Source organism: Denticeps clupeoides, chromosome 12 (genome assembly GCF_900700375.1).
Source record: "Denticeps clupeoides chromosome 12, fDenClu1.1, whole genome shotgun sequence".
Taxonomy (NCBI): domain Eukaryota; kingdom Metazoa; phylum Chordata; class Actinopteri; order Clupeiformes; family Denticipitidae; genus Denticeps; species Denticeps clupeoides.
In genome coordinates, this window is record NC_041718.1 from 2,468,268 (window position 1) to 2,483,056 (window position 14,789).

Sequence of the window (14,789 nt, forward strand, 5' to 3'; positions counted from 1 at the left end):
GCTTTCCAGTTGCACTGGAGGCTGAGACGGCAGGGGAGGGGTCTGCTGGAGGCTCTCCTTCCTGGAGCGTCCCGAGGAGGAGGTCGGGACCGTTATGTCGGTCTTCTCCAGGTCCTCCGGCAGGATCGGCGCCGGATCTCCGCGGTACGATGACGCGGTCACGTGTCCTGGCTCCGCGCTCGCTTTTTCACACCCGGACCGGCGGGGCTGGAAGTTCCCTGCCGATCGTTTCAGGTGAAGACTCCTCTCTCTTTTCCCCGCAATCTCGTGTTTCGCGCCGCTGCAGAGGTTCACAGACCCGTTATATCAGCGTATTAACGCAGCCGCTGCAGTTTCCTGTGCGCACCCCGGGGCTGTGACCTCAGCTACATGCTTCTTCGGGAGAGGGGCAGCAGATGCTGTGAAGGTGTGAAGGTCTGGGGCCAGAGCCATGTCAGTGGGCGAGCTGATCGAGCTGAAGGAGCTGACCCTGCCGCCACCTCCGCTGACCCCTCGGCTGGAGAGGGTCAACGCTGTGCGCCTGAGCCCCGGCAGGGTCCCGGAGCTGATCAACAGGGTTCGGATCATCCGCCTGCTGGATGAGAACACGTCGGACCCTCGGATGGTGGAGGAGGCGGGAGAAGGCCACGACTTCCAACCCTGTAGCCACACCCAGCCCACGTGGTGCGACCTGTGCGGGGACTTCATCTGGGGTCTTTACAAGCAGAGCCTGCGCTGTGTCAGTGAGTATAACCCACATGTACGCAGACAGTAGCAGTATGATGACAGTGGAGGCCTAGCGGGTAAGGAAGCAAACCCGTAATCAGGAGGTTGTGGGTTCGAGTCCCGGACGCCAAGGTGCCACTGAGCAAAGTACCGACCCCACACTCTGCTCCTCTTTCCCTTTCATGGCTGCCCACTGCTCTCCAGGGGTGATGGTTAAAAGCAGAGGACAACCACTTCACGTTCATATCAGTAATACAGATTTTATATTTATCTACTGAATATTTATCTGCATCTAATCATAAATCATAATAATAAATCTTCTCTTTAACAACACTGCCAGACAACACTGGTTACGTCCTGCTGCAGCTACAGTCAGGCATAGTAATAAATGGGGAAAATTAACTATATTTCTACAGTTTCTGAATTAACATTGTCAGGGTTTTAATAACAGTATCAGGAGATTTTCTAATACATATTCATGTAATTGTGTGACCGGTGTTGAGGAGTAACGAGTTAAATGTAAAAACATTACATAATTTAATTACATTTTTTTTTATTGTAATCCATTACAGTTGCTGAAGGAAAGGTTTTTAAATTAAATTACAATTACTTGAAAGATTCATGGTTACAAATTTAGTTTCATCTTGTTTTGTTTATAAATGATGGTGCACAGGAAATCATGGAATTGGGATGTTTTCAGATCACTGTGTCCTGCCACCGAAAGCCACCACTAAAGGCTTAAAGTTGGTGCCTACCATTACAAAGTAAAGTAATGACAGAAAAAGAAAAAAGAAATGCACTCCAAATCAATATAAATATGAAATTATTGGCAGTTAAATATGCTTCAAATTTGACCAATAGGAACAAAGCATTGAAGCAGCTCTAAAACCACATGTGTGTGTATATATGTTCTGACAGTGAACGGGTACTGGTTTACTGGGACGGAGATGAGATGGGTGGAGGGACGCCGACCAACCATAATGGTCCTCCTTGTATTTAATGCTGTTGAATGCTAAATATTTGATTTATGAGTGGATTGTAACTGTATGATTTTACATGAAAATGAGGTCTGAATTGTGACTTTGGTTCAGTCTCAACAAACATTTGCGCATGGACATTAATGTTGTACACACAAGTTATAAACCTTGAGATGAATATTCAGTATTTGTGGTTATATAGAATTAATGTAGTGTATTGTTGAGAGGCAGCATGCTATGATCATCCCATTTAATATTTATTAGCTGTCGCTGCTGGGAGACCCAGCAGGACTGAATGGGCTTTTTGTGAAGTGGCCAGTATTCATGGAAACAGCTATTCATCCATCTTGAATGGCCTTTAATTAGAACTTCATGGGCATAGCTGTACTGAAGCTGTCCTCGGGCACAGCTAAAAGCTTGCAGTCGTATGGCTGGGAACCGGGAGCCCTGAAAGTACTCTGAATGATGGAACAGGGATCGTCCCATATCATTAAAATACAGGAGCTATTTATGCCATAGTTCTTGCTGAGCTGCATGCAGAACTGAGCTGTCCACGAGTGTTATAAAGTGTCTATAACTACCATTTCAAACCACATAGGTATGGATAGAGTTGGGACGGGACATGTCCTTCCCCTTTGGTGAAAACGTGCCCTGGATCGGTAAACACCATTGTCCCAGACAAGAATGCATAACTTCTCTGATGATAAAACATACTTATGTATATGAACATTACTGGTGTAAAACATACTATTATAATTATTTCTAAAACAAAAGTAAATGCGAATTTTAGCTGAAAATGTTCAACAGCTTTAAGAGAACACTAAGAAATAAAAATAAAAATGCTATTCATCGTAAAAAAAAATTAAACGGTGATCTCTGTAAGATCTGATGGAGTTGACATCATGAGTGCTGACAGAGGTGACAAAACTTTTTAACTTGACTGTGATGATTTCAACTCAATTAATAAAAAGTTAGTTAAGTACATTTTTTTTGTTATATACATGTTTTGTCAAAGAATGTGCAAAATTTATGCATAATGTGCATAAATGTTCTTTGTGTTTTAAATGACATGATATGTCTATACCAAACACAAACTGCATTATCTACAGAACATTTAAGTGGACAACAGCATAATGGTACTTATGTACAGGTAATTACAGTATCTTATTTCTAATACAACAAAATCCATTAAACACTTTTTATGCTTTTTGTTATAATACTACACATTTCTGCAGTTGACAAAATACAAGCTCTCAACTGCAAAAAAAAATGCTATTTGATATGAAATCACGCAAGACAGTGTCTGTTTCCTCTACAACCCCTTTGTTTTCAGGAAACTGTGTGTGTGCTGCAGGAGGCGGGTGAAGCGCTATAACACATTTACATAAGTTACTTTCTGTAAGATCAGCGGGTTTCCTGTCAGCACACTCCTGTGTCTACAAATGTACTTCCTTCCTTTCTCACTCTTGCCCACCCACGTACACGCATGCTCCGGGGAACCCACGCCCCGTTGCTGTTTGCTTTACTTTGTGCACATCTCAAATTTTGCTTAAGTCTTCGGAATTCCATTGTTAGCGCTGCTGGTATGGATTACGTCTTTGAATTATGTTTGGGGCAGATGGTTTTACTTAGTTTGTTATTTAACGGAAGATACTGGCCTTATTATAAAACAGTCATTATGTTCCATTATATCTGGCTCTTGTTTATTATGTATGTATGCCTGAATTATACTTAGTTTTTTACTAGGCTTATAGGTCAAACTATACACTTCCGAGCCAAAAATTTACATTTACGGAATTTACCAGACGCCCTTTATCCAGAGTGACTTAAAATCAGTAGTTACAGGGACAGTCCCCCCCTGGAGACTTCTGGTTCATAGGTGAGTGTCTTACCCACTAGACCACTAATACTAAACACATCACTAGTTTATTTTTCTGTCTCTTTCTATACTATAGATCACGTAGCATCAAGTGTCCTAACATTTGACAACTAATTTACCGTGATACACTACAACACAGCAGACGGTGACACAACGAAATGTGTCCTCTGCTTTTAACCATCACCCATGGTGAGCAGCGTGTGGGGTCGGTTCTTTGCTCAGTGGCACCTCAGTGGCACATTGGCAGGTTGGAATTCAAACCGACAACCTTCTGATTTACATTTACATTTACATTTACAGCCCTTATCCAGAGCGATTTACAATCAGTAGTTGCAGTCCCCCCGGAGCAACTTAGGTTATGAGGGTAACACACTCATAGGCGAGTGTGTTACCAACTAGGCTACTACCACCCTACTGATTATGGGGCCGCTTCCTTAACTTAATCTGTAATATCGTTACAGTTACCAATTCTGTTATAGTTGAGGAAATGGAGGATAAGGGAGTTTGGGAAAAAACTTGTTGGCTTTCCATTAACAAATTCTTCTTCCTTCGGCTGTTAGGGGTCGACACATCAAATCAACTGGTCTGGTTTTATGTTTTATGCCCTACCTGATGCAACATTTACCCGGCCTGTCATGTGCATCCCTAGTGGCTGAGTTAATTGGCCTTCCATTAAAAGTAATGTTAAAATCCTTTACAACCCTTTGAAAAACTTTTTAAAACAATCATGTGCCACCATCAGCCCTTCAGGTTCATTAGCATACAAAGGGAAATTTAGCACCCTCACACGAGCAATATACAAAACGGTTTCTTTCTCTTAACTACAATAGCTTCTGTCTAGGTATCACATGAGTACATCATTTATTTTTTACTCAGGATGCATTTTATATATCATCTCTACATTTTTCTTCTGACAGACTGCAAATTCACTTGTCACTACCGATGTCGGGGTCTAATAAAACTGGATTGCAGTTTGGATCGGGGGACTTTGGTGGAGCATTTGACTGTACCTGTAGAAGACACCACTGAAACAGACACCAATGTGGTAAAAGAAATATTTTCATTTCATTTTTTTATAAAAAAAAAAAGAAACATATAGTGGCTATAAAAGTCTACTCATCCCTGTTAAAATTCCATGTTTTTGTGATCTAAACAATAAGAGCACAATAAATCCTCATTTAATGTGACCTGTACAATTCCATTAAAAAAACAGGTTGCTTAGCACACAAAAAAGCAGGTTGCTTAGCAGGGTCCAAAAATAAAGGATAAATTTGAGACAAAAACTGGACAGGGAAGCTGCCCAGGGATCTACAGCAATACTGAAGGAGCTGCATGAATTTCTGGAAAGGATTGGTTGTGACAGCAATTTCCTGTATTCTCCATATTTTTGGACTCTGGGTTGCAAGCATATTTCTTACAACGCATTTAACAGGGATATGTACACTTTCCGGATCCACTGTAAAAGCAATTGTAAACCGAATGTCACTCACAGAATGATGTTCTTCCATTACGGCTTGGGTGAATGGGTAAGTGTGTATTCAGAGAGTTCAGATTCTAAATCAATTTAGGTCCTCACCGCTTGAAAGTATTGTCGGATATATTGTATGTCCCTTTAATCTGTTTATTTGACATTGATGGATGTCATTAACTAAATTCTTTGACTATGACATGAAACGTGGAATATTTTATTTCACTCCTTCATTTTACTGTTTAATCATTGCTTTTTAAACCATGACTCATAATCACAGATAGTAGTAGCTCAATACTGCAAAATGCAAATTCACATAGTACACAAAGCCCAAAATTTACATTATTTGTTTTTTTAAATACACATAATGTTATAGGTGATAAATCAGTTCCTCCAGGATTTTGCTGATGTGTTGGAATTATGGCATGTAAAAAATTGCAGTTTTTTCACAGTAAAACCAGACGATGGTGGGATATTTATATTTGTTTAGGCAGTGGCAGTGCTGGTAAATTCTTTTCGTTTAATGTGGCTGAGCGTGTGTGCTGTTCAGTTTACAGAAGAATGTGGTACTGATGTGTTGCCTTGATTCCATTTTATTACACGATACGACACATTACTGAATCTGTATTTCGACATCGCGCATTTGTACCCGATCTGGCAACCTGGACGTCGCCCTGCGTCAGTAGTGCCGCGCTGGAACTTCCTCTCGCTGCGGTTCGGCCAATCACAGCGCGGCTCGGCCGCCTTGTGTACTTTCCAATCTCAACGGCCGGGTGGGAATCACATCCTGTCGGAACCGAGCAGGGAGCGAGGAGCGGCGTGGAGACAGGACAGAACGATGAGCGACCAGACCCCGTCCTTCGAGAAGACATGGGGCAGCTCCGCCAGCAGCGGCTACTGCAGCGACGAAGGCTCCGACTCGGAGTTCGAGCAGTACTACACCGCGCGGACGTCCTTCGTCCGCCAACCCGGCAAGGAGAAGGGGCAGGCGGTGAGGGAGCCGGCGAAGGTGAGGGGGGTCTGGGCAGGTTTATTCTTACCCTTCAACAGCTACAACCTCACTTCCCTGCTTCACTCGTCTCTGTGGTCCGGTGTCTTGTGGCTTGACTCTGGTGAACCTTCCAGTAGAACAATGGTGAATAGTGAGGACATCCTGTTGGACTTCTCCTCCAGGGCAGGTTTCAAAATGTCCAGCTTTTTCATATTACACTACACCAATTCACAACTAGACGGATACAGGAGGGTGGGAGTGAACCAGAAGACCCAGGTTCAAACCCCACTCGCTACCATCGTGTCCCTGAGCGAGTGTCTCCTGGGGGACTGTCCCTGTCACCACTGACTGTAAGTCGCTCTGGAGTAAATAAATGGCGTAAATGAAAACGTTCACCGTCTAGACGTGATTGAGGTGGTTCTGTCCGCAGTGACCAACCCGATCAGAAAGAGGAGATTCCGTTCCAGAGCATGTGAAACATCAGCATATTATGCCGAGAGAACCTGCAGGACCGGTTCCGTTCACCTTCCACTTCCACATGCTCTGTCTAAAAAGCTCATTGATTATTTAGCTGGAATGCTGTTAGGCTTATTGGTTATTGATCTGCGGTCAATGATAGCCGGGCAGCTTAGTTTTATGGCCGGGCCAATAAAACTCATCACTTGTCCCAGGAAATAATAATTCCCAACGTTTGGGTGTGATTTCTTCTGGCATTAAAACCTGAGTTTTGACCGAAGAGCGGCACCCTTTTCCTGAGGGGTGAAACGGAACAAGAGATCCTCTCTTCCTCAGAAGCGGACGTAGGAGGAGAAACTCGACACTGTTTTTAACAGATGACTACTGCGGTGAGGAATGTGTCCCTGAAGCCATCCGGGGCGTGACCGACAGCAGAAGCAGCTTACCACGCGCCGCCCGCCTTCACGTCCAGGAGGATCCGGGCCTGTGATTGGCCGCCGTTGACATCAGCGTTCCGGGGTCGCTCCAGTGAGTAGGGAGTGTGGAGGCTGATGCAACAGGGGTCCAACAGCAGCTAGAATTCCCAGACTGGGGGTTGGAGCCGGAAGCTGGAAAATTCTGCAGAGTCAGAGGAAGAACACATAGCTGAAATTAAACCAGCTAAGTCAGGCTTCTGAAGCACATAGGTTCCATAACATGCTTCATGACACCATGATACGATTTAAGTTAAAAGAAGACACCACTATGTGCATGTTGGTGTATGCAAAAAGGTTAAAGTTGTATATATTTTTAGATCATGCTGTAAAGGTTCTTATTAAGTTATTAATTCTTATTAATAAAATCATTATACACGTGTTTCTTACACTAATTATTATTATTATTATATTTCACACTGTAAGGTGTATGTATTCCCTCACATTTTATCGTACAGAAACAGTCTTCATGGGGACGTCAGGCAGTTGTCATCTCAGTTGTCATCTCAGCTGTTGTTGGAAACTCTTCCCCCGGAATGTTCCGCTCATTAGTAGGCGAGTGATTAATCGCCACCAGTTGCTCAGTCTACCATGGAACTGGAAAGTCCTGTTTGGTTGTATGCTGATTTCAGTTCTTCCATTTCATGTTTTTTTTTTTTTTTTTTTGGGATGTTGACATGGTGGTGGCTGTGTCAAAGTTCATGATATACATATATAAAATTTAATGTCATAATTACGAGTTGGTTAGTGTAATGGATTCTATTTTACCACTATCAAGAAGTTCATTTTTTAGAAAATTCTGCATTTGCCTAATCAATAATTATTAACAGTCATGCTGTATGCTGTATAATATTACTTCAAGTTGATGAGAAGAGGTTGTCTTCTGTGGTTTGCTTCATCTGAGGTAAAGGAAGTTGATTGGTGGTCATTGGTGGGCTGTGGGGTTTTGTAATTTCATTTTAATTTAAGAGACATATTTTCGGTCTTGTCCTCTCAGATGAATCATTTTTGCCTTGTAATTTATAGAAATCTGTTTGATAAATGTTTGGAAAACGTATTAAATGCGTTGTCTGTGACTAAATAAAAAGCATTATTGCAGTAAGAGTATTTCAATCTTCAAACATAATATTGTGATATAACAAAAATATCGCCTAATACCGACACATATCTGCAGTATTTTAATTCTTACATCAATTCTTACATTAATAAGCTTAATTTAACCAGTGTTGCTTACAGAATGGTAAGTGCTCATATTTAAATAAGATCGTGTGTCCTCTGCCGCCACAGCTGATGGCTTTACTCTTTCCACAGGATGAGCCGGCAGAATTGGGAAAGCAGGAGCTTTCTCCCGCAGACATCCAGAAGAAAGTGAAGGAGTACAACGCTCAGATCAACAGCAATCTCTTCATGGCGTTGGTGAGAGCACATATACACAAAGAGGTCACCCCCCAGACCATCGGATTTGTACAATTCATTCTGCCAGCACCATCATTTATTATGTACCAAGATGAATATTTTAATAAATTATCTGACAAATATCAACAGACTAGTTGTTGTTTTCTGATACGAGTTTATCATTATATCGTCTGCATCTGATTACGCCACAATATCTAAATGATCTGCCTAGAACAAAGATGGCTCGTACACTGGCTTCATCAAAGTCCACCTGAAGCTGGTCCGCCCAGTGTCCGTTCCTCCACCCAGGAAGGAAGGTCAGGCGGGGCGGCGGCCGGCTGGGACGACCGTGAAGCGCCGCACTTCCTTCTACCTCCCTAAGGACACCGCCAAGCACCTGCACATCAGCTCCCGAACCCGGGCACGGGAGGTCATCGAGGCCCTGCTGAAGAAGTTCACTGTCCTGGACAACCCGGGCAAATTTGCCCTGTTTGAGCGCAGCGAAAGGCACGACCAGGGTAAGAAAGAGATATTACTGCTGTTTTCCTGTGATTTCGGGTAAAAATGAATCTCTTGATTTTTCTTCATTCATGTACTGTATAATGTCATAGAATATTTTATCTTTGTTTTGTAGTGTACTTGCGCAAGCTCTCTGATGATGAGCGGCCCCTCCAGCTGCGTCTCTGTGCTGGACCCAATGAGAAAGTCCTCAGCCTGGTGCTGAAGGAGAATGAGACGGGCGAGGTCAACGTAAGTCTCAATTCACTCACACACAAACACTCAATTATCCTCACACAACATGCAGAGAACCAATGGCATATTGCACTTCAGACAGATTCATTATTAAAGAAAATTTCACTTGGTATGATTATTTAACATTAATGCGAGTTCCCCCTAGCCTGTCTATGGTCCTGCAGTGGCTAGAAATGGTGACAGGTGTAAAGTTGGTCATTCCTTTAGTTCTGTCACACGAGACTCTGAAGAACCAACTTCCTGTCTGCCGCAAATATTGTGGTTTGTGAACGCTGAAGCAGAATGGCCAAAGCACTCTTGCCACTTCAGAACTCACGATGCCTAAAGTATAACTTTCATAATAGGGGACCTTTAATATAAACAAGGAGAATTGACATGGAAGTCAGTTCAACAGTTATTTATTTTCAAGCATACACACAGAAATTGTAAAAAAAAAAGATCACTTCCCCGAGCGAGGAGAGCCAGCACTTCCCAACAAAGGAGCCAGAGCCGGGCAGCATCACATGGTCCGGACCGCGCTAGCATCTAGAGCACTGCTCCTGTAAAGCTGTCCCCTGCTGGTCACCTAGGGAAAAACACAGAACAAACAGGGCGGTGCGCAGGTGGCTGACAGGGGCATAAAATAAGATGCACTTCAAAAAAACATAGATAGGCTAGTGTTATAATAATAATATTATTATTTGAAAGTGAAGTTATTGTCACACGTGATACACAGCAGCACTGCACACAGTGAAATTTGTCCTCTGCATTTAACAATCACCCTGAGTGAGCAGCGGGCAGCCATGACAGGCGCCCGGGGATTTGTGCCCAGCTGTAATCAACCATATGTCACTTTACGTGTAATGAATATAGGCTAATCATAGTCATCGTCATGTTGACTGTTTAATAACCTCCTTTCAGCTTTTGAAGGAAGCTGCTGAATTAAGAACTGCTGCTGGGTTGTTTGCTTGCAGTGGGACGCCTTCTCCCTCCCTGAGCTCCAGAATTTCCTGCGCATCCTGAAGCGAGAGGAGGAAGAGCACATGAAGCAGCTATTGCAGCGTTACGCTCGGGCTCGGGAGCGAATCCAGGAAGCCCTATCCAGCTCCAAACCAGGCTGAGGCCGTAACTTCGCCTCACTACTAATGCGGGATGTCCTGCACTTCTGACGTGTGGCCGCTAGACGGCCCCTGCCGCTACAGGATCCAAAGAAGACCCCGACTTCCCCACAACATCATCCTCTCTTAAATGAGAGGGTCCACGAGGGAATGAGTGTGTGAACGAGAGTAGAGAGAACGTGCAAAGCCAGATGTGCCTCAGACCTGGTGAGAATGAGTTGTGCCTGATTAGAGTGAAAGGATGCGTGTTGGGCAGAGAGAGAGGACAATAATGGATGTGCCTTGCAATGCTGAGAGCTTGAGTCTGTGCGAGTGTGAGGAACCGGACCAACAACTGACTGCTTCCAGTTGGACTTGCAGTGATGATGTGGGTCTTTTCCATCCACTCCATCATTCACTTTATTTTTATTTTTTTCCATGTGCAAATGTCTGTGACCATTTCACATCAGCACTATGAATGCCAAGGGTTGACCCTAAACAGAGGTGCCTTGACCAGTAATCTAACATTCCTCCTACATTAATATCAGGAAATCCATTCACATCAAACACATAAAGAATTGGCAGCTGTCTGAATATCCTAACAACTGGGCTAAAAACACATGTACGTTGCGTTATTCTAGGATTTTAAATGAAACATTTTTCAGTCTGCTTTTAAGTTCAAGAAAGTCTATTTAACGCTTACTTTTCAGATTTTTTTTTCAGAATTTTCAGATTTCTGAAATCCAGCTTATAGTGAGATTTTGTTTTCATTGTGATCATTACAAACTCTGTCAAGGAATATCAAGTCATTAAAATAATTTACATTTGTTCATGTGTCGTTTTTATGACCTTAGCGGTGCGAAATGTAAAAACTGAATTAATTACAAGTGGCATGATCTTTGATCGTATTTTTGATAGTGTGAAACAGTATATTCTCTTTCTTTACGAGGTAAACGGTCCAGCGAGATTACGAGCTCAGCTTTAGACCAGCGCGCCGTATCGGGCAGAACGCATGCACACGAGAACGGCGGGGTCTGCGCATTCGCTGCGCATGGTTAACGTTGCCCAACAATCCGGCAGCGCTCAGGAGCATCATTAACCAGACGTTATGCGCAGATCACCTTCATGAGCCAGCCGGGGGGGGGAATAAAGGAGTTCACCTGCCTGGGCGCTCCTGTGTTCCCAAAAAATGACGCCAAAACGGCACGTCTTTTCTTAACAAAGCCACCAATTCGTGGTGAGGAATGATAAGAATAAAACGTGAGTGGACCGGCGTTGCGCGTCAACCGCTTTTTGCGAGTGATTTGGACGCAATGTAAACAGAGCTAGCCTGCCTGTGCTGGAAATGCTAATTATGCGCTAGCCGGCTAACGAGCTAATAATTCTCTTTTCCTGCACTGCTGGCATTGCAGTTTTCGGTGTTATTTTTCACCCTGTAATGCCTACGCTTTAAAAAAGAAGAACAGACATTGTACCGTAGTAAGTAAATGGCGGAATATATTTGAATCTACCGAGCGTCTGTGTAAAACCTCGACATCTGACCTTTATCGTAACCAGAGAAGCCCAGAAAGCGGCCAATGTTCGTTCCATTTTCTAATTTTGGGCGCTGCCCGACCTCAGCCGCCACATGCACAACCACCGCCGTGGTTTTCGCTTTTATGACTTGTTTTCTTCCACTTTTCTCCCAGTTCCAGAAAACGACTGACACATGCCCCGAGCATCTTTTACCTCCAGAACAAAAGCTCACAATGATGCTTAGTCTGTAAACATGGGCGGGAGTGGATCCAAAGCCAAAGGCGTGTGGCCCTTCTCAGGCTCGGGTGCCAGCGGTGACCCTGGCAGTGAAGGCAATGAACAGTGTGTAGCACGGCTCCGAGGGGCCAAGGGCCCCACCAGGCTCATTTTCACAAGGAGAAGGTGGGCTCTACACCGCACCTATTTTTATGTATAAAGCAGTAAATGTAATGCATGTGGTTTTTTAAGTATGCGTAAGTATGTGAGTTGTCAGTCGTTTGCATGTACATTTTTTAAAGTTCCCCTATCATAAAAAACTCATTTTGTGAGATGATTTAACATTAATACGAGTTGCCCCAGCCTGTCTATGGTCCTGCAGTGGCTAGAAATGGCGATAGGTGTAAAGAGTGCTTTAGCAATCCTGCTTCACTGTTCAGAGAGTGGCAGCTCAGACAGTCATATCTGGAATTTTTCTCTTTATGACATAACAAGGGGAAAAGTTACCTCCTGTTTCTCATGCTTTTTCCGCCCAGAGAATTTCCCACCCCTCCCCTAACACAGGAACTCCATCGACCACCACCGGCCCGTTCTGACTACTCGCCATCTTGCCATAATGTTGTGCTCTGGTGCTTTCTGGCAGGATTGATTGTTTACCTGACCTGCAGCTTTGTGATTGGCTAGAAAATGAATTAATCTGATTGGTGGATATGCAAGAAATATTCTTCTGCCAGCGCTAGGCAAGTTAGTGCCAAAATGATTTGTGTGCGCAAGTCTGAGTTTGCGCTCGCAGGGTTGTGTTTGCACGGTGGCTTGGATTCCTGAATGCAGTTTTAAGATATGCTCTTACGGGTTTTGTATTTGAAAACCATTCAACCTTTGTAAAATAAATAAATAAATAAATAAACATTAATTTTTCACATTCAGATCACTTGACTCATATTTCTGTTCAACTCATATTTTCTGTAGTTTCAATGCAAGCAAACTTCTCGTTACAGGTGTAAATTGAAAAGTACTATTCTGGCTGCATAATTAGGAGACTAAGATGTGAAAGCAAAAAAAAAACGTTCATGTCAGGGAACTTTTAAAGGTGCACTGAGCAAGATTTTGCAACCAGAAAATGTTCAGATTGGGCAGTATTTCACTGTACATATTCACATTCTTCAGATTTTTTTTTTCAGTCTCTTTGCATGTTTAATGCTTAATATTTAAACCAATTTTGTTTAATTGTGTTTGTGTTTAATTGAATGCTCAGAAATTGGTTAACTTTTATGTGTATTTGTGTTACAGTTCCCTGTATTATGATGAAGATGGTGACTTGGCCCATGAGTTCTATGAGGAAACTGTTGTGACGAAAAATGGCCGTAAGCGTGCTAAGCTGAAAAGGATACAGAAGAACCTTATTCCTCAGGCAAGTTTACATTTGTTTAGGAATAATACACATTCACCCAAATATTACTCTACCCTGCTTTTTTAAGACCAACTTACTCACCTCAATTTAAGACACCACCACTTTTTAGGCATATATTTTTTAAATTGTGTGTTTATGTGTGTTTTTGTTTCTCTTTGGAAAATGGTTGACTTTATATCTTAAATCTGGCTCTTCTTATCTCTGCCCTTAATAGGGAATTGTGAGGCTGGACCATCCACGCTTGCACTTTGACCTCCCTGTTGTTCTTTGTGAAATGTAACTCACGTGGGCCTAGTGAGTTCTGGGAGACGGATCACTCACAAGTGCAGCACCTCTCTCCACCACCTTCTCTTACTCTCCCCTTTGAGCGTCCTAGAAATCCTCAGATATTTCACTTTAACCCCCCGTGTTCCTCTGAGAGGACAAGAGAATGGCATACGTGGCTTGGGGGACCACCCGCACAGCAAAGGATTTGGCCGAGTGCTGTCCTTCGTGCGGGGATGTGTAGAGAACCAGGTATACTGGTTAATGCACTGGAGGAACTGTAGATTGAACTTCTCTTACCTTGAAGAAAACTGTGTTTTGAGTCTGAGATGGTATGTTAGCTGCATCACTCTGTTTGTCAACCAAACGCAGCATGGTCTTGTTGAAATATGAACATATCAAAGTCTGTCTCTGTCTTTGGTCTGAACCTAGGCCTACAGTAGTTATCCTCTGATGTAAATGATGGAGTTGGACATACTTGAATAAAGTGGTTTGCCAGACCACGTTTATGAGTGGTCTGCATAAATGTGTAAAGCAAGTTATTCAAACGATTAATTTATTTGATGTTATATGTTGCAGTATACATTATTTCGTTTTTTATTTTTAACGGCAAGACCGCTGACGTGCTGTTCCTTCAGTATCAACTATGCGACTAAGGATCACGGTGACTATTATCTTTCATTGTAGAACAAAAAAAATCCAGTAACATAACAGTGGTATGTTTAAGCATACAATTTCATTTGAAATAAATATGCCTTATAAGAACTTCATTAAGGTTCTTTATGTATGAATGTATATTTACTTTGTAGGAACATCATTTTGACCAGTTTCAAACAATAATAGTTTTTGAAGATCATTGAAATTTTGATTAAAATATGATCGAAAAAAAACGTTGAAGAAAAATCTCTAATAGCACAACTGGGAAGTGCTGTTAGTGAGGCTGCTGACATTTGGAATGTGAGTAAAGCACAAAGGTCTGGGGTTCCCCTCTGTTGAAAGAGTTAAAAGATCAGAGGTTAACGTCTTCTCTGTCCTTCTATCACGCGGCACTCGGAATTTTCAGCATGCCAGTATAAGTGATTAAAAGCACATTGCTGGAAACGCTTGGTGACTTGGACAGTAGCAGCCAGGGGTTGCGATGTTACAAGTGGTAGGTAGGCTGGGCTGAGCTGGGCTCTTGAAGTCTACACCGGGGTCCATGCCGGAAGTT

General features: G+C 42.9%; 2 protein-coding genes across 4 annotated transcripts; both read left to right on the forward strand.

Annotated features, from left to right (window-relative positions):
• The first annotated feature begins 47 nt into the window (after positions 1-47).
• On the forward strand, positions 48-11,001 carry LOC114800614 (ras association domain-containing protein 1-like). Of its 2 annotated transcripts, XM_028998221.1 has the most exons (6): positions 48-722; positions 4,479-4,606; positions 8,261-8,365; positions 8,577-8,862; positions 8,979-9,094; positions 10,051-11,001. In XM_028998221.1, the coding sequence occupies exons 1-6, from the start codon at positions 431-433 to the stop codon at positions 10,195-10,197; spliced, it is 1,074 nt and encodes a 357-aa protein (XP_028854054.1). In that variant the 5' UTR covers positions 48-430; the 3' UTR covers positions 10,198-11,001. The 2 variants fall into 2 exon arrangements, with proteins under 2 accessions (XP_028854054.1, XP_028854057.1); XM_028998224.1 differs by lacking the exons at positions 48-722; positions 4,479-4,606 and adding an exon at positions 5,732-6,038.
• A 288-nt stretch (positions 11,002-11,289) lies between these two features.
• Positions 11,290-14,079, forward strand: tusc2a (tumor suppressor 2, mitochondrial calcium regulator a). 2 transcript variants are annotated; one of them, XM_028999305.1, is made up of 4 exons: positions 11,290-11,433; positions 11,862-12,090; positions 13,195-13,315; positions 13,530-14,079. In XM_028999305.1, exons 2-4 carry the CDS (start codon positions 11,942-11,944, stop codon positions 13,593-13,595), a joined length of 336 nt encoding a protein of 111 aa, XP_028855138.1. In that variant the 5' UTR covers positions 11,290-11,433; positions 11,862-11,941; the 3' UTR covers positions 13,596-14,079. The 2 variants fall into 2 exon arrangements, with proteins under 2 accessions (XP_028855138.1, XP_028855139.1); XM_028999306.1 differs by having other exon boundaries at positions 11,295-11,410.
• Positions 14,080-14,789: the final 710 nt, after the last annotated feature.

Bases quoted from the DNA above. Each gene is read 5' to 3' on its own strand.
- LOC114800614 (XM_028998221.1), top strand. From the start codon at position 431: ATGTCAGTGGGCGAGCTGATCGAGCTGAAGGAGCTGACCCTGCCGCCA. The intron at 8,366-8,576 runs GTGAGAGCACAT...TGATCTGCCTAG, and splicing joins GCAATCTCTTCATGGCGTTG to AACAAAGATGGCTCGTACAC. The intron at 9,095-10,050 runs GTAAGTCTCAAT...GTTTGCTTGCAG, and splicing joins ATGAGACGGGCGAGGTCAAC to TGGGACGCCTTCTCCCTCCC.
- tusc2a (XM_028999305.1), top strand. From the start codon at position 11,942: ATGGGCGGGAGTGGATCCAAAGCCAAAGGCGTGTGGCCCTTCTCAGGC. The intron at 12,091-13,194 runs GTGGGCTCTACA...TTTGTGTTACAG, and splicing joins CTCATTTTCACAAGGAGAAG to TTCCCTGTATTATGATGAAG. The intron at 13,316-13,529 runs GCAAGTTTACAT...TGCCCTTAATAG, and splicing joins AGAAGAACCTTATTCCTCAG to GGAATTGTGAGGCTGGACCA.